The sequence below is a fragment of the Lissotriton helveticus genome, chromosome 5_1 (genome assembly GCF_964261635.1).
Source record: "Lissotriton helveticus chromosome 5_1, aLisHel1.1, whole genome shotgun sequence".
NCBI classification, from domain to species: domain Eukaryota; kingdom Metazoa; phylum Chordata; class Amphibia; order Caudata; family Salamandridae; genus Lissotriton; species Lissotriton helveticus.
In genome coordinates this window covers 1946065629-1946091777 of record NC_136065.1, presented here as the reverse complement: position 1 = coordinate 1946091777, position 26149 = coordinate 1946065629, and the positions used below count along the sequence as shown (strand labels likewise).

Below are 26149 nucleotides of genomic sequence, written 5' to 3'. Positions count from 1 at the left end.
CAAGCCCAGCAAATATGGAAATGGTTACTTGCACATAACATTTCTGCAAATTAAACAGGTCTCAGGGATAGACCACGAATGGGCAGACTCTTCAAACAGGACAACTAGTCAGTGCCATGTATGGGAAGTGGATCCAAAATAGTTCTCAGATCTTCAAACAACGGTTTACGCCAAATTTTGATGTCTTTGAAAATCTCAACAAAAAGTGCAAAATGTTCGGAAGCATGTTCTTTCAGAGAGGGTCTTGTGGGAATACTCTTCAGATACAATGTACAGGAATTTTCGCCTTTGCGTTTCGACCCTTTCCTCTCATTCCCAGGGTAATTCCCAAGTTGCAGCGGGAACCATGCCGACTCAATCACATTACCTCTATGTCAAAGACACAATTGGTACACAGAGCTGCTTTTCTGATCTGTTTGTCCACAATACAATTTCAGTCGATAGAGAATCTAATTTTCATGAACAGCGGTCAGGTATTGCATCCTCAAATAAAATCTAAGCTTGTCAGCAAGGCACCTCACGACAATGAATTTGGACCGTTAAGTATCCCAGTGGAATGCAAATCTGTTTTTGAACAGTTGCGTGCTTTTTCCACGAATAAATCGTACGTGGCAAAGTGGAAAAGATTCTGCTACTGGTGTATCAATTATCTGCACCTTTTTCGCTTTTCTCCAGAACATCTGATCCGTATCTCCTTCACATGCCAAAGTCAGGCCCGGTGCGCTCTTCAATAAAAGTGCATGTAGCAGCAACTTCAAAATTCCAAACAAAAACAGGGGAAACATGTCTGTGGTCGACTAAACTTGTTAAAGAAATCATGAAAGGCTATTCAGGGCCTTTCCACCAGTAAAACCTCCTGCAATATCCTGGCAGCTGCATACGGTTCTTTCGCAACTAATGAAAGCTCTGTTAAAACTGATCCATAAAGCAGATATAATATATGCCTCATGGAAAATAATATTCACACTCGCGTCAGCTATTAAATTCCAGCTTTTACGGTTACGGAACCTTTCTTATAATTCAGAAAGGATAGAGTGTTAAGAACCAATTCAAAGTTGATCCCGAAGTTCCCAACTTCTTTTCACTTGAATGAACCTCTCATTCTATCAACATACCTTAAAAACTCTTCCTCTGCTGTGCAGAGAGCTCTCCATTCATAGATGTCAAACGCTGCCTGAAATTCTATAATCTGAAAGAGACTATAAGTTATGGATTCCTCACCTTAAAATTATCCCCAGGCATCAGACTGGATCTGGAGAATTTTTTCCTCAGCAGTACCCCTGCGCTTTGGTAGGTGGCGTCGGTCGACTCTGCGTTCATCGTTGGCGTCGTGATCGCCGGAATGACGTCACGGTATCTAATTAGACACCGCCCCTGCGCGCTGACGTCAGTTCTTTCTTTTTCTGTGCCAGCCAGCGCAGATCCGGAGAGAGCGGTACCTCGAGTCACTTTTTTGCAGGACGCTTATTTTCACATCCTTGACCTGCCGGCCCATCGGCGTTACCTATGGTTCACGGTAGGCCACGAGCACTTTCAATTTACAGTGCTCCCCTTGGCCTTACCAACGTCCCTCGGGTGTTCACGAAGGTGTTGGCGGTGGTCGCAGCTCATCTGCACCGGTCAGGGGTTCCAGTCTTCCCCTATCTCGAGGAATGGCTGCTGAAGACGGCATGCCTCAGGCTGTCGTCTCCCAACTTCAGACTACTGCTGACCTCCTGCATTCGCTGGAGTTTGCCACCAGTGTGCCGAAGTCACACCTGATTACGTCTCAGAAGCTCCTTTTCATCAGGGCGGTTCTGGACATCGCAGTTACGGGCTTATCCTCTCAAGCAGCGAGTCCAGGATATACGGGCTATAATCCTGATCTTTCAGCCTCTATCCCGGGTTTCGGTTAAGACTGACCCTGAGGCTACTGGGTCTCATGGCTTCCTGCATCCTGCTGGTGGAGTATGCCAGGTGGCATATGTGGGCTCTGCAGTGGGACTGGAGGGCACTGCACACCATGAACCATGATTGATTCAACGGCAGGTCCCTCTCCCTTCCCCAGCCAGAGTTCACAGTGGTGACAGATGCATCACTTCTGGTGGTGTGGCGAGGCGGAGATCAGAGGCCTTCGGTCTCCGGCGGTGTCCTGGCTCTGCATAAGCCTTCTGGGGCTTCGTGCGAGCCTTCTTGCACTGAAGGCTTTCCTTCCTTTTGTCAAAGGGAGAGTAGTGCAGGTGTTCACGGACAACACCACCTCCATGTAGTACTGCAACAAACAGGGCCTGGTGGGGTCGTGGACTCTATGTCAGGAGGCACTTTGTCTCTGGAAGTGGCTGTAACATCAGGACATGTCCCTGGTGGTTCAACACCTGGCAGGCTCTCTGAATGCCAGGGCGGACAAACTCAGCTGGCGGTGCATGATGGATCACAAACGGCTTCTTCACTTGGAGGTGGTGTAAGGTCTCTTTCAGCAGTTGGGAGAGCCTTGGTTAGATCGATTCGCCACTGAAGAGAACGCGAAATGCCGGCAGTTCTGCGCATTGGAATTTCCAAGGCGGTACTGTGATGCTGTTCGTCACGAGTGGAGTTGCGGTCTTCTATATGCCTTTCCGCCTATACCACTTCTGCCCAGAGTGCTGAAGATCAATCGCGACCGGGCCCAAGTCATTCTTGTGGCCCCGGACTGGGCATGAAGAGTCTGGTATCCCGAGCTTCTGCAAATGGCCATCAATGTTATCTTGGTAGCCAGGTGCCCTCCACCAAAACGGTATACACCTTTAGATGGAACACATTTGTGGCATGGTGCACAGCAAAGCCTGTGAATCCCCTTTTTGCTCCCATTTCAGAGGTTCTCCTCTACATTCTTTCTTTGGCCGAGCAGGTCTCTGCTCTGGGCACTCTAAAAGTCTATCTCTCTGCCATTTCAGCCTTTCTTTGGCTTCCTGATCAGCCCCCTCTTTTCAAGTCCCCTATTTTAAATCGCTTCCTTAAGGGCATTATTCACTTCTTTCCTCCCATTCCTTTCGTAATGCCCCAGTGGGACTTTAACCGGGTTCTCACCTACCTTAAGTGCGCTGCTTTCGAACAGCTGCATAACAGTCCTTTCAGTCTTTTGACACTTAAAACTGCCTTTTTGGTTGCCTTCATCTCTGCCTGCAGGGTCAGTGAGCTTCACTCTCTTAAAATCCACCTTTCCAGGCTATTCATCTTAACAAAGTTGTCCTTCGCTCAAGGCCTCCTTTCCTTCCCAAAGTGGTTACCTCGTTCCACATAGGATAGACCATCACTTGGCCCACCTTCTTCCCTCCCCCCGCATTCTTCTAAATAGGGGGAGAGCCTCCACCGTCTGGATCCAAAACGTGTGCTTTATTTGATCTGGATCGAACAAAGCAATTCGGATGGATGACCAGCTCTTTGTTGGATATGTGGGTGCCAAGAAAGGGCGGGCCGTGCAAAAGCGGACCATCTCTCGATGGGTCGTTCTTTGCATCAAAATCTGTCTTTCCTTGGCAAAGAAGGAACCTCTTCTGGGGCTGCGTGCCCATTCCACCTGGGCAACGGCAGCCACTACTGCTTTGGGACGTGGATTCACTTTCCAGGACATCTGCCAGGCAGCCATGTGGGCTTCATTGCACACTTTCACCAAACATTACTGTCTGGCCAGCCGGGTCCGGAGAGACTGCCTCTTTAGCCGTTCAGTTCTCTAGGACTTTCTGGAGTGAACTTAGTTTGCAGATCCTCCCCTGGGGTTGGTATAGCTAGGGTATCTATTCTAAGGTGAGGAATCCATCACTAATAGTCTCTAATAGTCTTTCAGATGAACAAGTTACTACCTTTGATAACCATATATCTGTAAGAGCGATATATTAGTTATGTATTCCTCAATGCCTCATCCATCCTGCGAACTGACTTCTAGGGTAAGGGATTCCCTTTCAGGACCCTAGTTTTGTGCACCAGTGCTCAGTGTTTTGCATGGCTCTGCACTTCTGGGGTGGAATGTCTTGTGAAGAACTACCGCCAGCGCGCAGGGGTGGCTCCTAAGTAGATACCGCAATGTCATCCAGTGACCACGATGTCAATGACGAAAGCTGAGTCGACCGACGCCACCTATCGACGTGCATGGGTACTGCTGAAGAAAAATTCTCTGGATCCAGTGTGATACCTGGGGTAATTGTAAGGAGAGGAATCCATAACTCTTCTGTTTCTTTCAGATATATCGTTACTGAAGGTAAGTAACTTGTTCTTCACAGAACAAAGCCTTTCAGAAATATGGACCAGCTTCTCGTTCTTTTTGCTCCTTCCAGGAAGAGTTGCGCACTTTAAAGAAGCAGCATAGACCATTGGGTATTGGCAGCAATTGCTTTTTGCCACGAAAAGCAGGAAGACCGCTGTTGACAAACGTTGCTGAACATTTGACCAGAAAAATGGCTAGATGCACTGCCTTGTTTGCTGGAGTATCGCTTCCAGACATTGGCAGAGCGGTAACGTGATAGAATGCACATACATTCACCAAGCACTATTGTTTGGACTCAGCATGGAAAGCAGATGCCACTCTTGGGCAGGCAGTATTACGTCGCCTCTTTAAATAAGGTGCAGATATTTTTTTCGCTCTTTCTTTGCAACATACTGGTGATGGGGTGTTCTTATTGCTTGTGTCTCAATTGTTTTCTAATATTTATATTTTCCTGTGGTTCATGTTTTCTCCTTCTTTTGAGTGGTTTCGCCTAACCCACCACCAGTTATTCTTCTCTTACTACTACTACTAGCTACTTAGATTAAAGCATGTGAATTGATGAAAGATTCAATACTGGAGAAAAATTGTTACCTGTACATTGTGGTTCTACAGGATTGATAACTTTCATACATTCGCATGTGATCCACCCACCTCCACGTTTGGCTCACCACTCCTATACCTCATTGATATAACTTATTCCCTTTTACACTCTTGTTCAAAATCTGAGGTTTGGGGACTCGCAGGGGAAGAGTGGTTCATGGTCTTTTCTCTGATTGGCTGAAGTTTAGGTCTGTTATAACAACTGGATTGAATTGGTTAACAATGTCAGTTGTTTTCTCTGTCTGTTAATGTACTTACATTGGAGTGCTTGTTTTAAATGCCGAGGGACTCCCACCATGGCGACAGTGAAGATTCAAGCATCTGAATCTATGAAAGATACCAACACTGGACAACAACAGTGTCCCGGTTAGTAACGTTTTTTTTCCATTTCAGTGCTAGGAGCTGAAAAGAAAGCTGTTATAGGGGTTTGTGATCTGTGCACTCTACCATAGGGAACATCTGCTGTGTGGCTTTTTTTTTTTTAAATGTGTGAGCTTGTACATGGACTTCTTTTATTTTATTTATGCGTTTGTATATAGCGCTGACTTTACCCGAAGGCGTCAGAGCGCTTCACAATAGGAACAGAAAAATTACAAATGAACAAATTACAAAAGCAGACGATAAGTTACATAAGGTAAAAGAGCAAACAAAATACATGAGGTAGCAAACAGTGCAATACAGGAGGAAAGAGTGACAAGTGTGCAGGTTGCAAGAGAAAACAAAGTACATTTAGAGGAAATATACTGCAAAATATGCTAGACACAGAGGCACAAGAACAAATGTTACGTAGGCAATGGTGGCACTTGTGCAAGTATCAAAAGCAAACAAAATGTGAAAGGTAGCAAACAGTGTGTTACAAGAGAAAAGTGGCGTGTGCATGTTACAAAAGAGAACCAAACACAGAAACAAGGATAATACTGCAATAAAAGGCATACACTCCAACCACACGAACACACTGGGAAGGCACTTCCATAGTCATGGAGAATAGAGATTTCAGTGATGGGAGGTCTTCCATCAGATAATAGATTCCATAGTATCTGACTCCATGGTTTGGAGTCAGATACTTCACTAATGACTGATTTGTTTGAACAGTCCTGCAGAACTGTGTATGCAAGTCATGTCCTCTAGTTCCTGTATGACTCCACATCCCATCCGAGTTTGTTAATTTGATTCAATATTACTGTGGCTAGCACTGAAACGACAGTTAAGTTATACTTCAAGTTCGTACTTGCCTTTCTAAGAAAACATATAACATACCTGCCTCTTAGGCGATGGATCTATTCACCTGTTCCTGGTTTCTCAGTCAGGAAGAGGACCTCCTTTTTATCTGAAACATGGATACCACTGTATTTTTAGTAATCATCGAAAAAGTATCTTAAAACAAAATGGGGCACCGTAGTCCTCAAGTTGACCTTGTGCATAGACTTGGAAGATGCAAATGAATAACTGTGTTTAGTGTGATAACATGAAAGTCACATTTAATAATCAGTCTTGTGACAACAGGTTTAATTGTTTTGGAAAGTGAATAACATTTTTGAAAAGTCTATATCAGGTAATAACTGTAATCAAGTGGGAAACTGCAAAGATAGAGTATCATAGTCCAGAGCAAATAATGTTCTGTTAAAAAAAGGTATTGTCAATTATAAATTTAAAAGTATATTCAAAGTTTTAATGTTGCAAATGAATACACTTTATTTCCTGCTTCTGTGTGTTCGCATCAACACAGTCTTTGCTTGTGCATAGTTGCAGACTTGCTTTTGGTCTCGTGGTGTTGATCTGCCCTGTAAAGCTTTGGCTTTTCTTTGCACGAAGATTGACTTAACCGACTATTCAATTCCTGCATTCATTTAATTAATTGTTGAATGTTCTGTATTAATCATGTAATTCATGCATTCATATTGTAGTAAGAAGATTACTGTTCTGTTTTCATAGAGAGACTGCTTTGTTGATTGATCCCAAAAACTCATGCTCTTCATCCCGTCAGTGGGTCGCATTGGTCGTTGGACATGAACTTGCTCATCAGTGGTTTGGTAACCTAGTTACCATGGTGAGTTATTCTTGTAGATTTGTCTTTTGTTTTTCTAACCTCAAGGGTGGAGTCTGCAATAGCTGATCTAAAATTTAACCAAATAGTGTTTGAGGTGCACTCCGAGAATCTCTGATGCCTCTTCTATTGTTCGTGATGTATGTGCTATAGGATTGTTTACTTTCCATTAATTTTTCATGGTTTTTAATGATCTAAGCTAGGGGTCTCCAGCCTTTTTGGTAGTGAGAGCTACTTCTGATCAGTAAAAATTGTGAGCAATTAAAGGTCACTCACACAGTGTTGCGCACCCCCGCACCCACTTCATTGACTTTAAGACTAATGATCATAGAGAGGATGTGGGTGACAGCAAGTACTGTTCTGTATTGGAAGACCTCCACATGGGCCAATTAGAGTATTTCTTCATTTTGCCATGAGTAGTGACACGCTTTGCTGAGAGTTTTATTCAGGAATGTTTCTTGATGAAACACAACCTAAACAATTAGTAATTATGTGTTAACCAGGCAAGGAATCTGCAATATTTTCAATGCGTCATCAACACGACTATTTGGATTTTGAATACCGAAGCTATAAACAAATGTGTTGGTTCCTTCGTATCTTGAAGGTGTGATAATTAGCTGACAATATTGTTATTGCCCTTCCAGAAGAGAGCCAGCAACTGGCACTTGACCTTGACCACAATAGGCTAGTGTATGTGCTTTTTTAAATGCTATGTTCAGCTTATGCATTTGATTTTTGTATAATACTTGAACCTTACAAATAAACTATTCCCATTCAAGACCTTGTTGAAGCTTCACTACAGTTTCTGAATGGATTTGGAGACCTCTGCCATAGGAGGTAAAATTTAGAAGCAAATCTGACCACATCACCGCCCAACACTTAGAAGGCTGTAAAAAAGTATGCTTTGCACAAATAAGAGGAAGCACATACTATTTTCTAGGCAAACAATTGAAAAACATATTTTTTTACAGCCATTAGGGCTTGTACATCATGGGATCTATTTTGATAATCTTGAACATTGAACATTTCTGTTTTCATGTAGGATCCTAAAAGTTGCTTTTAAGACAGAAAAGTACACCCCCCTCTTTGTTTACATTTGCATGCCTATTTAAAGGCCCACTTAGCAACCCTTCAAAAGAGAAGTATATTCAAAATGATTGGATACACTGACTAAACAATCACACTTCCATTCCTAGAAAGAGTTTTAAAAAAATAGAATGAACTGGCCAGATTGTCCAATCTACTTTTTAGCGACCGGAAAATCCACGCTGCCCATTGAGACAGTTTTGTATCATCAATCCTGGATTGCATCATTAGACAACTATTCTTTTTCCGCTTTACGGAGAAAGATCTAAGGGCATTGGGCCCTGTATTTTCTATACTGGAAACATATCGTTTTTTAAACTTTTTTTACTGTCATTGTTAATTTTTTTGAAAAAAAATATTTCGTATTGCCCACATTTTTAATTGCTTAGTCCAGTAACGTTGCTGCTTTGATGCGATTTGCTGTTGTAGAGGCAAACGTTAGGTAAAGTTCTTATTAACATGTCTATTCAAAAGATGCCAGAATGATCATTTTCCGAAATTACATCTAGTGGTATCGAGGGTCGGGGACCCCACTTGCCTGAAAGATACATTGGAACCCATAAATGTTAAATCTGCACTAGTCTGGGTCCTAGGTAAAATCCATTCTCCACTGCAGAGCTTGTAGCTTCCCACTCAAGAGGACAGAGGAGTGTACTGACACCTATGCTCCTGCTATAAAGCTCAGTATTGACCCAACATGCAGTAGTGGATGTCTCCATCGTTATGCTTTGTTACTTTGTCAATAAGGGTGTAGGAAGGCTTATTGTCGGCAAGAGACACGTTTGTCAAGCTTGTACCTGCCAAATAGGTTTATTGAATTGTGCATTGATGTTGAAATTAAATCGGGAAAAACCTTGATGTTTGTGGGTATATGAAGGTGAGAGTGATAGCTTTAGTCTTCTCTAAATTAAAGGGCACATTTCTGAGCTATATATTGGTAATATATCTGAATTACTGTTAAACAGTACATAGCACCGTTGCCATTTTCTACAGAAATCTTCATGAGGTGATACCAATGCCACATAGAAGGTTGCACTAGTAAGGAAACGGTATTTTCAGGAGAGATTAGCAGTGCCCCAATAAGATCTTTCAAAAGAAAAGGTTCCTACAATAGTTTGTAGTCAACCTTGGAGGCATTCAAGTTTCCAAGGAGAGAATGGAACACCAGTTCACAATACATCTCGGGGAGCTACTCTCTAGGATCTCCACCATGAGTTCTAGTGAGGTTATTTCATTGACTTCGAAATCAAATGGAAAAATGTTTAACAATCAGCGCAAAACCTGAATATACCTATAAAACTTCTGAAAATGTTCCAATGTCACACCTCATTCCTTCCATGCCAATGGTTGCTGTTCCATCAGCGATTCTTGATCCAGTAAGAGACGTTTTCTTGACACTGGCGTAAACTAAAACTGCCTTGCTAAGACTACTGAGAGAATTCATGAATCCTTACCAGTAGTTAGCAAGGCATTTGACCTATTAATTATCCTTAATTAAATAACTTAAACCTACACATAATGGTCAGAGATTTCTTAAAACATTGCAGCCACCAGAAGCAGAACAATGGGCAATCCTATTTCCCCCAAGAATGAAACATAAACCAGTGTCCTCTTTCAGGGGATCTCCATTGCTACTCTCAAGCACTGCATTGTCTCGCTTGAGTGCAGAATCCTGGAGCACTACTTCCAAATATTTATATGTATCATATTTCATCTTGGCCTTTCTTCAGAAGGGCCACATCTTCCTAGAATGTAAGTGATTTAGCAGCCTACAAATCAGGATATCCTGGCCAATTCCATTTGTTTACTTAAAGCTTACCTGGAGTGCAGGGGGTCTTGTTGGCTGCCGAGTCCACCGCCATGAGTCACGCTGACCGGTCCGGGAGCGCTTAAGCGCTAACTGCCATCTCCGGATACTACCGCCATTAGCGCCGCCGCCCCGGGACTGCGAATCCCGGCAGCCTCAGCGGCGGCGAGGTTTCACTAACGCCTGTGGAGCACCAGAGGCCAGAAGAGACTGGGCTGGGCCATAGATCTTGATTCTATTTATAATTCTTTTCTTTTTTAAGACTTTCAAATATCATGTGAGACTTCGGTGTTTAGTTTAGTAAGTGTTTAGTTATTATTTTGATTTGTGTAAGGTGTGCAAGATATATCCTGATTGTTCTCTGTTTTTCCATATATCTTCCACTGTGTAGGGGCAGGTCTGTGCAATGTCCAAATCCAAACCAGACAAGACTGTTTGTAGCCTGGGCACTATGGATAATTACCTTGTTAAAAAGGTGAATACGATTAACAATGAGAGAAGGGCCCCTTTGGGACTAGTCGAACTCCCCCTGCTATCCGATGAGGCTCTACCTCTACTGGGGGACACCTCATTAGCAAACAGTGATGCTATAAGTGATCAGGCCATTACAACCACAGTAGTACAGGTACACAGGGGGTCACTTGATGACCCGCCTGACACCTCTATAGAGGTATCAGAGGAGGTGCCACCAGTAACTAGACCTGTAAGATCCTGCAGGAAATTGCAGTCTAAACGTGGGGGGAAGCACAGCAAAAAAAGACCGGACCCCCCACGAGCGGACTGCAATGATCCTCCTTTGGGACCTTGCCCTGTGGATGGCAATAAAGAGAAGGGTATGCTCATACAGTCTGAGCAATTTGAGCTACTCGTTAATGTTTTAGTAGCTAAATTTGAGGCAAAATGGAAGATCTGCTAAGACCCCTGACCATAAAGCTGGATACTGTCAAGCTAGAAGTGGATAGACTGGGTGGAATACTGACATCATATCGGGCAACAGCTTTAGCTGCCCCTTCCAAAGTGGTAGATAAGGATCAGAGTGTTAGGAAAGAGAACGTGCAGCAGAACTGCCAGCAACTGTCTGCCACGGAATCTGCTCCCCGGCCCCAACAATCGGCAACTGTACAGAAAAGACAACTTACAGTAGAGACTGATGGCAGGATTGATCCCAAATATATAAGGAAAAGCCGTTATATTAATCTGCCCCCGGAATGTGCTCCTTATGTTGCGGTATTAACAAACGTTCCCCCCATTGATAATCTCTCTGCCCAGGCCCATGGGGAATCTCACGACTGCCTAAAAACTAAAACAGTTGCATGGCTGAACAAAAACTGCGGCTTCCCTACTAAATACTCTGACCAAATATTATCTACACGCAGGGTGAACTGGATAGGACCAGCAGCAAAGAGTACTAGTGGGGATTGTGTTGTTGTAAATTTTAAGCAAACAAAACACTGACCTGTAAGATCCTGCAGGTAATTGCAGTCTAAACGTGGGGGAAAGCACAGCAAAAAAAGACCGGACCCCCCACGAGCGGACTGCAATGATCCTCCTTTGGGACCTTGCCCTGTGGATGGCAATAAAGAGATGGGTATGCTCATACAAGCGGAGCAATTTGAGCTACTCGTTAATGTTTTAGTAGCTAAATTTGAGGCAAAAATGGAAGATCTGCTAAGACCCCTGGCCATAAAGCTGGATACTGTCAAGCTAGAAGTGGATAGACTGGGTGGAATACTGACATCATATCGGGCAACAGCTTTAGCTGCCCCTTCCAAAGTGGTAGATAAGGATCAGAGTGTTAGGAAAGAGAACGTGCAGCAGAACTGCCAGCAACTGTCTGCCACGGAATCTGCTCCCCGGCCCCAACAATCAGAAACTGTACAGAAAAGACAACTTACAGTAGAGACTGATGGCAGGATTGATCCCAAATATATAAGGAAAAGCCGTTATATTAATCTGCCCCCGGAATGTGCTCCTTATGTTGCGGTATTAACAAACGTTCCCTCCATTGATAATCTCTCTGCCCAGGCCCATGGGGAATCTCACGACTCCCTAAAAAATGAAACAGTTGCATGGCTGAACAAAAACTGCGGCTTCCCTACTAAATACTCTGACCAAATATTATCTACACGCAGGGTGAACTGGATAGGACCAGCAGCAAAGAGTACTAGTGGGGATTGTATTGTTGTAAATTTTAAGCACCCACAACATGTGGCAACAGTACTATTAAGGGCGGCCTCTCTAGTTTATAACACGAATAGTGTATGTGTACGCCCACTTGGCTATTTTTATGCCCACCTGATTGCTGCATCCCCTGACCCTAGGAGACTCAGACCATTGCCTCAGTCTTTGACACCCGCTCTGAAGACTCCATATACGTACAATGTTAAAACTCACTGTTGGAATGATCCCATTGGGGAATTACCTAATAGTCCGAATGCTGTGATCCAAGGTGGGAATGGGTTTAATGTAAACATTCAGAACAGATATGATCTGCTCTCTGATCTGGAGGCGTGCGATTGACGCAAGGAGTGTGTGGATCAAGGAAATGAATATGTGGTAGAAGAAGGTCTGGAACCTATACCTGAAGTGTTAGTACACTGTAGTAATGTCATTTGTTGGAACATTGCGGGACTGGGGTCAAAGATGGGAGACTGTAACTGGATTAGGTTTATCAAACAATATCTGATTATCTGTCTCCAGGAGACCTGGTCAATAGATTGTGATTTTTTCCTAGAAGGTTACAAAGCATATTATGTTCCCGCATCTGCATCTAGCAGGGGTAGGCTAAAAGGGGGTTTAGTCATATTCATTTCTGTTGCTTTACCATGTAATATACGCAGAGTTTTAACGAATAATCCAGGTATTATTGGGTTGATATTAACTGGAGATAACTGTTTGGCTGGCCTGGTTAATTTTTATAATGGTGTATATTCATGCTCAGTTCTTAGTCAAGTTTTGGCACTTGACAATTTTATTCGTTTTTACATGAAAGACTGTCTTCTAAACCTTTTGATTATGGGGGATTTTAATGTCCACCCATGTGGTGATCTCCTGATGAAAAGTATTTCGGATATGCACTGTGTACGCTCTCATGGCTTACACATGGAACACACACTGGAAGGGGAATTACTTAATGATCTACTGAACGACCTAGATTTGATAACCGCTATGGAATTGAGGGACCCCACTAAATGTTTTCTGACCCCAACCTTTAAAGGGCATGGACGGGGAACCTTCATTGACTTTGTGTTACTCACATTGCCAAAACAGTCGTTTGTAGTTGGTTTTTCAATTGAAAACAGTGAATTTAGTGACCACAACCTGCTCACTTTTCAGTTGAAGGGCCCCTGGGTGGTCTAGGAAACTCGGAATCAGGCCTTGGGAAGGCTTAGTACAATTGACGGAAGACGCTGCCTCAGATGGTCAATGATCGCTGAGGATGTGCTCTACAGAAAAATAAGGGACACATGCACAGATGAAATCTTGAGCTGCACTTCAGCTTGGACCAATCCAAATAGGGTCTTGGATGCTTTTCAAAATCTGTCGGATAAAGTTTCTCAGCTGATGCTGGCCCCTGCAAAAAAAATGGAAGTCAGGGGACCTAGATGGTTTAATCAGGATTGTTTGAGAGCAGCACGTAATTTAAGGCTGGCTCTGGCAACTAAACCCAGAGTGAAACTGTTAGTTCAAGCGTGTAGGAAAGAATACAAATCAGTTATTGCCACACGCAAGGACTCTTTAAGAAAGGAGGCATGGGATGAGATCCTTGACCCTGACATCTTGCAGTGTAGCTCCAGATTATGGGCAATAATAAAGAAACCCTTCCTGGTGCAGGATCCGGGAGATGGCCTGGAATCTTGTATAACTAAGGATGAGTGGGTAAATCATTTAAAAAAATTATATTGTAGCACGACAATGGAAACTCCTAACTTTCCATTTGGTGAAAGTGATAGTGTTATCAGGTTTGAAGGAGCAGAGATTTTGGAGGGCATCGCGGGATTGACAGCGGGGAAAGCTCCAGGCCCTGATGGGATTCCCCCTGACCTGTATAGATCTGACCCTAGCTTTTGGGCACCCATACTGGAGGCGGTTTTCAATGCAGCAGCAACAGTTGGTTGTCCTCAATCATGGGGGGTCTCTACAATTGTTCCGGTCTTTAAGAAGGGGGACAGAGGCAGCCCTCTCTGTTATAGGCCAATCTCATTAATTGGCTCTATGGTTAAAATAGTTGGCAGAATGCTACTGCAGAGATTGTCTGACTGGGCGTTGGAAAAGAACATCATGTCCATCGCGCAGTATGGCTTCTGCAGTGGACGTTCGACTATAACACAGTGCCTTAATCTCATCTTAATTTTAAGCAAGTACACTATTGCGCAGAAGGGTACAATCCACCTTGCCTTCATGGATTTGTCATCTGCCTTCGACTGTGTCAACAGGGGAAGGTTATGGCAATCCATGAGGGCAAATGGTGTTGACATCGGGATTGTCAATTTCCTTGTTGATCTACACAGCAATACTAGTGCCAATGTAAGGTACTCTAAGGACTTGGGCGTAACCAGTAATTTTAATATTAGAAAGGGTGTGCGCCAAGGTTGCATTTTGGCCCCTTTTCTTTTTAACTTTTACATTAACGATCTTGATAGCGACCTGCAGAATATCCATGCCGACTGTCCTAGAGTCGGAAGGCGGGGTATTCCCGTTCTTTTATATGCAGATGATGCGGTTTTAATTTCTAGAACTGAGAGAGGACTTCAGGCCCTGCTTAATGCTTTTAAACAGTTTGTCAGATAGAAACTTATTGGTCAATAATTCCAAATCTTATATAATGCAAGTTGGCCAACAGACGAGTAGAAATTTTCTGTTTAAACTAGATGATGTGGTGATCCCTGTATCGAAATCATTCTCGTACCTTGGGGTCACTTTCGATAACAACCTTAGCTGGGGTCCACATCTTGTCAAGAAGAAAGGCGAATTAACCATGGTGAACGCATCTATTTTTAACTTTGCAACAAAGCTTGGGAAAAAACCCACTAGTGCCATGATGAAACTATAATGCTAAATCAGTCGCATCTGCCACTTATGGAAGTGAACTGTGGGGCTATGTTGCTGGGGAGCAGTTACAGATTGCTGAGAACTCTTTCATGAAGCGCCTTTTATGTGTACCCGTTGGAACTTCCAATTTTGCAGTACATGATGAGCTGGGGACACGCTATCTAAGTGACATTTTTTCTGTGCGCCCACTGACTTGCTGGCTTAATCTGTGGCTAAACGAGGATATTCCACTGACCCACCTGATCATGAAAGACTTTTTGTCCCTGGACAATGCTATGGGTACCCCTTGGTTAAAATATTTGAAAATGAGCTTTTCCAGGCTTGGTCGTCTGGACCTTTTTGAATATCCGAGTAGGATTGTAAAAGGAGACGTGGAGGTAATCAAACGGTCCTTTCTTATGGATGGAAATATGCAAAGGGAAGGTGTGGAGCTTCTCAAACCGGCTGCAAGAAAATCTGTTATGCTGAAGTCATGTGAAACAATGGAGCCATACCTGACTGGCACTTTGTCTTCACATGAGAAGTTCTTGCTAACAAGTTTTAGGTTGAATCTCTTCCACCACTTGCTGATTAGACCAAAGAGTGACATTTTTAATAAATCTGCTGCACCCTGTGGCTGCGACGGAAAGTCTCCACAGGACATGCTGCATTTTATTTTTTTATGTAGATTTTATGAGTATCCGCGTAAACGCTATCTGGTTGTTCTCTTAAAAAAACTTAATTTTATTCAAATCGGACCAGCACTCATGTATTTACAACTTTTACATAAGGACAGTATTCTCCAAGTAACCGAATTTTTAAAGCTTTGTATAAGATTGAGAAATTGCATGGATCAGTGATGATTCTTTGTGTTGATCTATTTCTGTTCTGAATTCATACTTTGTATGTAAATTACTGATCCTTGTACTTTTGTACTTTTGCACTTTATCTTGCACTTTATTGAATATTCATATATCTATTGTATTTTAAATTGTATTGTTGCAAATGTACTTTTATGGTTTGAATCAAAACCGAAATAAAGTCTCTATTGAATTGAATTGAATACTTAAAAAAATGAATACCATATTTAAAATTGTATAAATGTCCCCAGAAAAGTAGATGACAAATCTTTTACAGACCCTTTTTAAAAAGAAATCTTTTTTTAAAGAAGTGAAACAAAACAGGACAGTGTTGCCTTACAGACTGCAGAAATGTCAGGCGGAAAACTGACTTTTGCTTGAGGATCTCTCACCTCTACATTGTCCCATCATGTACAATGGGGCTTAGTTTCCTGTGGAATGTTTGCTGCAGGGCCTGCGGCCAACCATCTGTGTGCATGGCCAAAGGCCATGCACAGCAGGGGTGGGGCGTCCAAGGGCTGGTTGCGACCAACCCACATTCTGCATGGCTGATGGCTGTGTGCAATGGGGTTGATAACTTGTGGCAGGTTGGACATTGGTTCTGGTCAAACCACAATTGTGCATGACCCTGTACTGTAACCCTGCTGTGCAGCATGGGTTGGCCACCTTCGGTGGGTTGACCTCCAGCCTCATTACAAAGCATTGACATTCACTGAAAAAAAAATCCCCAAACAATTGAAAGTTACTTATGGTTCAGCAATTTCAAAATCAAAAAGCACATTGATATTTGCCTTTTACAGCTTACAGTGCACTAAAGACACCATCTCATGTGCCACCTACCATGTTTTGCTCTTGGTAGTCAGCCTTTTTGTTCATATGCCTTTGTCAGCGATCTGGTAATAGCTTGCCCTCTTCCCTAGCAGTCAATCAATCAGCATTTGTAAAGCACAATACTATCCCCCTAAGGGTATCTGAGCACTGCTTTTCCGTTGAAGAGCCAGGTCTTGAGTGTTTCTGAAGTCTGCCAGCGAAGGGGCTGTATAGAGCGGGAGGGGAAGGTCATTCCAGATTTTCGCTGCAATGTTGTTGAAAGAGTGGCCACTGCTGCGTCTGATGGCGGGGTGTGTGTGTGAGGTGAGTGAGGAGGAGCGCAGGTGTCTAGAAGGTTGGTGGAAGTTCAGTTGATGGTTGATGTAGGCATGTCCTAGGTTGTGGAGAGCTTTATAGGCGAGTGTGAGGATCTTGAACTTGCATATCTTCTGGATGGGGAGCCAGTGGAGGTTTCTCAGGTGGGGGAGGGGTGATGTTGGTCCGTTTGAGGAGGTCCAGGATGAGTCTGGCTGTCTTTCTGTAAGGTCTGGAGTGTTCTGAGGAGTTGGGTGGAGATGCCGGAGTACATGGCATAGCTGTAGTCGAGGCAGCTGGTGATGAGGGCCTGACTTTATGGAGTTGGTTGGGATCCAAGTGGGAGAAGATTACTTCATGGACTTATTGTTTCATGTCTGTTGGCTGCCGAGGATGGTGCCGGAGTTGCGTGCATAGTCTGTGGGTGTAGGTCCGAGTTATGCAAGTCACTAGATGTACTCCCATGCAGAGGTGTTCTTCCCAAAGACCAGTTCTTCAGTTTTGTCGGAGTTGAGTTGGAGGCAGTTGTTTTGCTACATTGGTCATGGTGTTGCAGAAGTTGGTTTTGAAGGAGTCCAGGGTGAGCAAGAGGATCAGTTGAGTGTGCACTCTTAAACATATTTAGATGTGGTTGTAAGTAATGGGGATACTCTTTTATTTAGCTTAATCAGAAAACGTTTTATCTCCAATGTCTTTCCTACACACATGCTTTAGGGCTGCCAATATCTCACTAGATAAGAGGTCTTCCTCCAGTGCGTTGCTCGCCCATAGCTGGAATATTTGATGTAATTTTAAAACTTCTTGGTTCTCTTACCCCATTGTCTCTACATCGCTACATCCCAACCATGCTAGTCGGTGTCCTGTCCTATCACCCACTTCGAAGGTTTTCTGAGGTAATACTAGCTAAATCAAATATCATATTTCAGTAGTCTTTCCTCAAAATGTGAGTTATCTAAAATCATGGAACCCTGTAGTTATGTAGAATATCATGTACAGTGTACATCTCATATTACAATGATTTGCACCTTATCGCTGAGCACCTTCTTGTATGCTTCCCACAGCAATACTGGGGACTCCACCGTGCCTTTTAGTTTCTTCAAACTACAGAGTTGGGTCAACTCAGACCTCTGCCATAACCTCTGTATCTTGTAACTCCCGGGTGTCTAGTCTCCAGTTAGGTTGTCTAGAATCTAAAATGTCCCCCGGTGTGACTTTGAGTGGGGAATGGTCAGATATGCCCCATCATAAATCTGCTTCATGTATGGGAATACATCTATGGTCCTACCTGGAGAGTGATCTGTGTGCTCCAGATGAGAATGGAAACGTTCTATCTGTTGGGTGTGTGAGGTGCCCCACATCAGTCAAACTCTGTGTTCATGTAAACAGCTCTGAAGTGGGTGGATGACTCCTTGAGCTCACAGCACATTAAATCATTAAATTGACCTCCCATTATGTGTATCAAAGTATTTAACTCTTAACAGAAAGGGGCCTTTCTTGTATAGGACTCCTTGTGGCAGTCTGTAAGGGAAATAAACATTAATCAGCACATTTTTCCTGTAGACCTAACTAGCACTCATCTTGATCAATCCATTGCCTTCTAATCACAAACTGAGGGTTCCTTTTGAGTAATATGGTTACATTTCTGGAGACTTGCAAATCCAACATGGCCCAAAGAGATGCATTGTACCCGTTAAGCATTTACACTCTGTTCCCAATAGGTGGGTGTCTTCTAGTAATACAAGGTCTGGTTCCTGTCTGTGGGTATATTGTGCTGCCCCCCTGCCCCCCCCCCCCCCCACCAGAATGTTTGCCGTTGCCAGATTTCCCCCAATCCTCCCACCCCAATTACACCAGCGGGCATGAATGTGCATTGTGAACCTTCAGGATGCTTGTCCATTTACACATTCTAATTGTGGAGAAACAGTCGAAATTCAGCAAACTCCTAATGTACAACAGTTATTCCTTTACAGTTGTCCTCCTTTCAGACTAAAGGCTGCTCCAAGGACTTACTCTGTGTAAGAAGCTAGTAGCCACATATCTGAGAATACAAAATATTGTTTATCCCTATGTGGGTCATGGACTTTCAAAGCCTCAAGAGCATAAGAAGCTCTGCCCCACTGTCAGATGACACAAGTCATGCTTTGCCTTTAGGAGAGGGCTGCATAACATCTGCTGCGGTCCCAGTGCAGGAGGAGGGACTAGCAAATGCCCATCTTAAATTCCATAATCCTCTAAGAACACTAAATCCAGCTGCATGCCAAATATCATCTCTGTTTGGATAATTGTCTTCCTCTTTTTCCTTGGTACTCCACTTCATGATGTGCATGAGATCTCTTCAACAATGTCCAGAAAATCATTAGTGCCAGTACTCCTGCAGCTGGGAAGGCATTCTAATTAGATATGGGATTTAGTTGTTCCTTTGATAGTTCCAGTCTGCGAACCTGCTGCTTGGTGTACTTTTCCATCAGGACATACCAACTCAAAAATGTGTGACCGATGCGCCTCTTGTAGAATGAGGGTGCTCACATGGGCCACCTTTTAACCACACCTTTTGGTCCAAGAAAGAAGTTTTCCATGTCACTGTTCTAGAATTAAAAGTAATTCATCTTGCTATCAAGTCAGCACTGACTGCTTTCAAAAACAAATTCCCTGCCTGCTCAAACATTCAATTTGACCACAATGTACAAGATGGGGCACTCTCCAGTCTTCTCTCTCGGAAATTTCAATCAATTTAGAAGTCTTATAACACCTCATAGTGCTCCACTGGCTCCTAACCCACAAACAAGTGCTCCTCAAACCTCTCACAAATGCAAAACCTTGAACTACATTGGCCCATGTACTTCAACAACTGCATAAACTTCTACAAATCTACCAGACACCTCTGCTCAGCTGGGCTGTTGCTCGCACCCATCCCCTGCATATTCAGAACCAGATCTGGTGTTCATGCTTTCTTCTACAGCCTGGAAAAACCTGCCTCTGCACATCAGAATCCCGCAAGAAGCTGAAGACCTGACACCTCACCTCACCTAACCCTTACGATTACTCGACCCATACAGCTACTGCTTCAGAGCCAGGATACCCGTCCGGGTTACTTGTGCACTTTTCAAATGAACATGACCGAACGTCATGGCCATGCTTTTTCCAGTTGAGCAGAATACTGTGGTAAATAAATAAATAATACCCTATTTTTGACTAGACTTATAGCATAACAGATAGCTCAATAAATAAGAGTCAAGATTCGAGGTAGTAGGAGTTTCTGCAGGTTTATTACAGCATAAGGACAGGATCAGGACAACCTGCATAGGAACAGAATGACAGGGCCCAGCAGGACAACTGGGGCCCAGCAGGGGAAAAGAGGCCCAGCAGGGGAAAAGAGGCCCAGCAGCTGCTGGGGCTAGGTCTGGGATGAGCGCGCTAACATTTAATAACAAAACATTGACTTATATACATAGTGCAAACACATAGCATTACATTGCAGTAGGCGTAGCAGTGGGTGGAGTAGAAGGCGTGACGCGTAGCAGTCGCGAGAGATAACAGTAATAAGAGGTGTAACTGGGCGTATACATAGACATGTGATGCAAACGTAACAGAATATGTCATGAATGGGCGGAAACATTGGAGGGGGCTACCTAAGGAGCCGGGACCTCTAACCTAATGGTGCGCGAAAACTAGCAATGACGTGTTACTAGGAGAAGCTGGGGGCTACGAACTCTGTGCTAGGAGCAGAGACTAGAGTCTGGAGGGTCGGAGCGACATGTACCTAAACCCTATCTGGTATCTACTGTTTAGGGAACATGTTGATATAAACTAGAAGTCATGAGGGGAAAAGCTAACTTGATTCTAAGACTGGACCATGCATTATTCTACATGTAGTGCGTGATGAAGAATACTAAATGACCGTTAAATACAGTATTTCTCCAACGTGGAGACGAGAAGGCTAGACAATGACGGAAACTATTGATGCAGTTCAGTAGCTTAGGAATGCAGAAGAGGAGGACTGAACTGATAGCAGGAACTATAACATACTTTTGGCAGACTCAGAGGCAGAGCCGGGGTGCACCGGGCACTGCAAGGCAGGAAGTGAGTGAAGGGTCGAGGATACAGGTGGGGGCTGTATCGCTCCTCAGCGAGGCTTTCAGGAGACAGGAGCTGAATCTGTGGTCCGGGCCCTTTTGAGGCCTGGAAACGGGGACTTTATAATTGAATAACGTGCACACTGAGAAACGTGGCAACATTTCTTACATAGGCCTGATATTCGTAGTATTCACGAGGACTGGAAAATAGCATACTAGAGGTGGACACAACTATAATTGCGTCTTTAATCAGAAATGGGGAATAACATATGCATATTGATCATGCACACATAACATATGATGGATAAGGCGTAGGGACACAGAACATGGCAAAATTTACTTTTCCACATTCCCTCCTTGTCACTACGTTTCTATCAGGAAACATCAATATTCATGATACCGTCTATCATTTCATACAGTACCATTTGCTCGTCTCGAATTGTCTTGGAACGAGATTTAGAACGGGGCTTGGGACTGGGAATACAAGAGGTAGCACACATGCTGCAAATCGCAGGGCCACATTGTATACAGAGGCAGCAGCTAAATATGATCGCTACTGCAATACCTAAAAAGGACAGGACTTTCCAACCCCACGCGGAAATTATATTCCAGAACCAACCGGACCATGTCCAGGTGCCTGGATCTTGGTGTAACAGATGGGCAATTTTATGGAGTCTGGTTATAGCTGAATAAACAGACGGCGCGTTATTTGGAATGAAAATACAACAACTGGATCCGAGAACTCTACAGGCCCCGCCCCTATCGGCCAGTATGACGTCAAGGACGAGACGATTCTGTAAAACGACAATTCTCATAAAGGATTGCTCTTCAGTTAAGTTACCTAGAGCGGAGGCAGTCTCATCTACTACTGCTTCAAGGGTTCTTGTTAACCTACGGATTAGCTTACTATTTACAACTGTACCTAAATAAGGGAAAACACCTTTATCTATATCAATGAATTGCTCTGCGGCGGTTTCAGTATAATCGACAATCGGGAGATTTCTCTTGTGTCTAGTGTGTACTAAGAAAGAATTCCTATGATAGTCAGGTGGGGCTAGGAAAACAGGTGGCAGTAGGAAAGCAATGTAACAGGTTCCCTCCCAATCGAGGGGCAGACGGACATATGCAGTTTGACCACAAATAAAATAAGAATGACGTGAAGCTTTGAAAATAGATTTCCCACTGTCACTATACTGGATAACAGTAGTACATTCACTATGACCTATGTGTACAGAACCATAACTACGGACACATAATTCGCCTTTGACTGGTAGTACTGAAATAGCGGGTGAGTCTGGAGTAGTATCAGACTGAACATTCAGAACCATGAAATTCGACGAATAATTTCCTAAATTATATACTTCATTTTCTAAATCTAAACCTGTTCTGTGGGGGAAACCTTGCTTGTCTGGAAAACATGTACTGTTAAGAAAAGACATATCTGTTGAGGATGACGTTAACGTGGACCATGCTCCACACGAACCATTGTGTGAGAATGGATAAGGAAAGAGTGGCAGAACTCCCTTCGGTGTCTGGAAAGGGGGGAGTCGACCACACACCCAACAATTAGTGGCATTGCTGGTCTGGTGTGAATAATGTAACATACGGATAAATGTGTTATTACGCATAGCGAGGCGGTATGCATATTCGTGAGGAGGCAGATCACTAAACGTGTGCTCTACTGTAGCATGAGCAGACATATTTACATGAGGAACTGAAAAACACAGATAGAAAGCATAGCTGGTGCAGGAAATCATTATGCTGATGAATAATACGAAACTCAGAAAAACTATACATTTGATTGAGCTTTGACTGACTCTCTCACTATGGGGGTCTATTTTATACATGTCAGAAACAGTCTAACCGTTTCACCTAGGGGAGGACTTATACAATCAAACTGGCTGACTTATTAGACCTGAGCTTTAACTTATACTCCTGTTGCGGAGTTTTCTCTAACAAGGGAGGGGTTGTAATAATGTCTTGTGCGGGACAGTCCTTTAAAACAATGTTCTGGCAATCCTTCGAATCCTGGGAAATGTTCTTGGAAATGTTTTTGAAGACTGGTTTCGATCCTTTGAAAAGTTTTACATGAGAAAGGTGGACCCACCCCTTCCTGCCTTCCAACTTGACGGCAGTTCGGGTGGTCAAGAGGACCTGACGTGGCTCCTTCCAACGTGGTTCCAGCGGACTTGATCTGTCGAAATTTCTGATCATCACAAGGGAGCCTGGAACGATCTCGTGCGGTGCCACCTCGGTATTGTCTGGAAATGCGGCGGCAACCTGTGAACGACATGAGTTGAGGGCAGACATCAAGGAAGCTAGGTAATCTGTCAGCATATTACATGAAACATCGGTAATACTTCGGGGTCTAGGAGTACCCCACATATTAGGGGGGCGGCCGAAAACGACCTCATACGGGGACAGACCTGATCTGGAATGTGCGACCATACGCATATAAAACAGAGCGACTGGCAAAGCTACTAACCAGTCCACACCCTTGTCTTTACAGACTTTTGCTATACGGATTTTCAGAGTCTGATTATGCCTTTCGACTAGTCCAGCTGCTTCTGGATGGCGTACACAATGGAACTTCCACTGGTACCCTAACAAAAGGGAAACGTGTTTCATGAGTTCAGATGAGAATGGCTGGCCGTTATCAGAATATACGACTCTAGGGAGTCCATATCTAGGGAAGAATTCACGAACCAACTGCTTAGCAGTGGTCGCGGCTGTGTAATCTGGGACTGGATATGCTTCTGTCCATCTGGACAAGGCGCATACAACTACAAGGACATACTTGAAACCTCGACATCGCTCCATCTGAATATAATCCATCTGGAGGACCTCAAAAGGGTGGTCAGGGGGCTGGAAACCACCTTGTTCCACCGGGACACTTTTACCTGGATTAAACTGGCAACATATCATACAGGTACGGACTTTCTGCTTGGCTGCAGCTCGTAAATGCTTGTTGAACCAAATGTTCTGGATACTGTCTAACATAGCTTTTTCTCCTAAATGTGCTGGACTATGTGCGGTATTGATAATGACTTGAACCATAGAATCGGGGAGAAACCATGTGGCTCTACCCTTCGTTAACCATCCTTGATCTGTCTGGACCCCTCCTTGTACAGACCATTTCTTGATTTCATCAGGAGTAGCATGTGACTGGATATCTATGACATCTTGAGTAGGGTCCTTAACTGTCATGCATGTAATCGGATCTGGAGTATGTGTCAGATTAACTGGAATGTCTGGAGTCTGTGCTGTAAGCTTGGCTGTGCGGTCTGCTAAATCATTACCTTGGGAAATAATGTCAGTGACTTTCGTATGTGCTTTGCACTTCATGATAGCAATAGATGTCGGTAAATGTATGGCATCTAACAGGGCTTGAATAAGGAGACCATGCTGAATCTTGGTTCCATGAGAAGTCATAAAACCTCTCTCCTGCCAGAGCACTCCGAAGTCGTGTACAACTCCGAATGCGTAACGTGAATCTGTGTAAACATTAACCTTCAGGTTCTTGGCATGTATACAGGCTTGTGTCAGAGCGACTAGCTCTGCTGCTTGAGCGGACAGGGTATCAATACGGTGTGTTTCAATAACTTCAGTGTCAGTAGTCACTGCATACGCGGCGACTAGTTCTCCTGTATTAGTTCTCATACATGAACCATCCACATAAAGTGTCAGGTCAGGATCTGGTAACGGAATGTCTGTCAGGTCTTGTCTTGGCTTTGTCGTAATGTTAACTACTTCCACACAATCATGTGTGTCTGGATTTGAACTAACTGATGGTAACAGTGTAGCAGGATTCAGGACGTTGCAGCGTCTAATTTCTATGTGTGGCTGGAACAGTGTCAATTCATAACCTGTTAAACGTGCAATTGTCAAGTGCTGAGTTTGTGTTCGGTTTAAAAGAACTTCTACTGAATGTGGGACTTGTACTGTCAGGGAATGTCCTAAAACTATAGAATCACTTTGTCTGATAGCTAGTGCTGTGGCTGCAACTGACTTGAGGCACGCAGGCAACGCCTGGGCGACTGGATCTAATGTGCTCGAAAAATAAGCACAGGGCTTGTATTGACCTGCTTGATCTTGTGTGAGGACAGATAATGCTGTACCTTCCCGTTCTGTAACGAAAAGTGTAAAAGGCTTACTGTAGTTCGGTGTAGCTAGAACTGGAGCTTGACATAGGGCTTTCTTTAACTCGTTGAAACTAAGTGTATGGTCAGATGTCCAAGGGAGGACAGTCGATACGGCTGCCTCCTGTGTCGTTAACTGTATCAGTGGCTTGGCTAGGAATGCATACTGGGGAATCCATTGTCTACAATAAGAAGTAAGGCCGATAAAGGCACGTACCTCCTTCTGGGTTCTTGGCTGGGGAAGACTCGCTATTAACTGGATACGGTCGGGTGTCAACTGCCTACCCCTCTTGGACAGCAAGTGTCCTAAGTATACCACTTGCTGGACACAGAATTGAAGCTTCGAAGGTGACACCTTGTGCCCCATCTCGGCTAGAAAATACAGAACTGTAAGTGATGCTCGCTCGCAAGCACGTTCAGAACGGGCTGTGATCAGTAGATCATCGACATACTGGAGCAGGGCAGTGTCAGTTGGCATGTGAATGTTGTCTAGTTGTCTCTTGAGTGCTTGACTGTAAATGCTAGGGCTTTCTGTGAAACCTTGAGGAGCGCGTGTAAACATATAGCTCCTTCCATTTAAACAAAATCCGAAAAGAAACTGGCTGTCTGGATGAATTGGAACACTAAAAAATGCATTCTTGAGGTCAATAACAGTGAAAAACATGGCTTCGGAATCAATGGCTGTTAACAGGGAAGAAATGTCTGGGACAACTGGGTACTGAGGAATAATACATTTATTAAGCTCTCGTAAATCAATCACTAATCGATATACTGGGGGTGCATTTGGATCAGTACGTTTCATGACTGGAATGATCGGAGAATTACATACATTGGAGTCAGTTTCTACAACTACTCCTTGAGCCATGAGCTCGTCAATAATTTTGGATAAGGCTGCTACAGCCTCAGGTGGCAATCTGTACTGCCTGATTCGTGGTAACACTACACCTGGTTTGAGAGTCACACGATAGGGTGTGATTTGCATGTAACCTACATCAGTTGGACCTTGCGCCCATAAATGCTGCGGAACATTAGACAATCTTGAATCAAAATCTCGTAATACATAGTGACCCTTAAAGTCACGTAGGAACAGACGTATTCCCTCTGGGGAACAGCAAATAACTGCACCTAATTCTTTCAATGTCTTAATGCCTAATAGATTTTCTGG

At 43.7% G+C, this 26149-nt stretch overlaps 1 protein-coding gene across 1 annotated transcript in view; it reads left to right on the top strand.

Moving 5' to 3' along the window:
- The window catches only part of NPEPPS (aminopeptidase puromycin sensitive), a 1244137-nt gene that overhangs the window by 558518 nt on the left and 659470 nt on the right, over positions 1-26149 (top strand). Inside the window, exon 9 of the mRNA XM_078645599.1 lies at positions 6752-6866. Coding sequence (XP_078501725.1) covers positions 6752-6866 — 115 coding nt within the window. The remainder of the gene's footprint in view (positions 1-6751; positions 6867-26149) is intronic.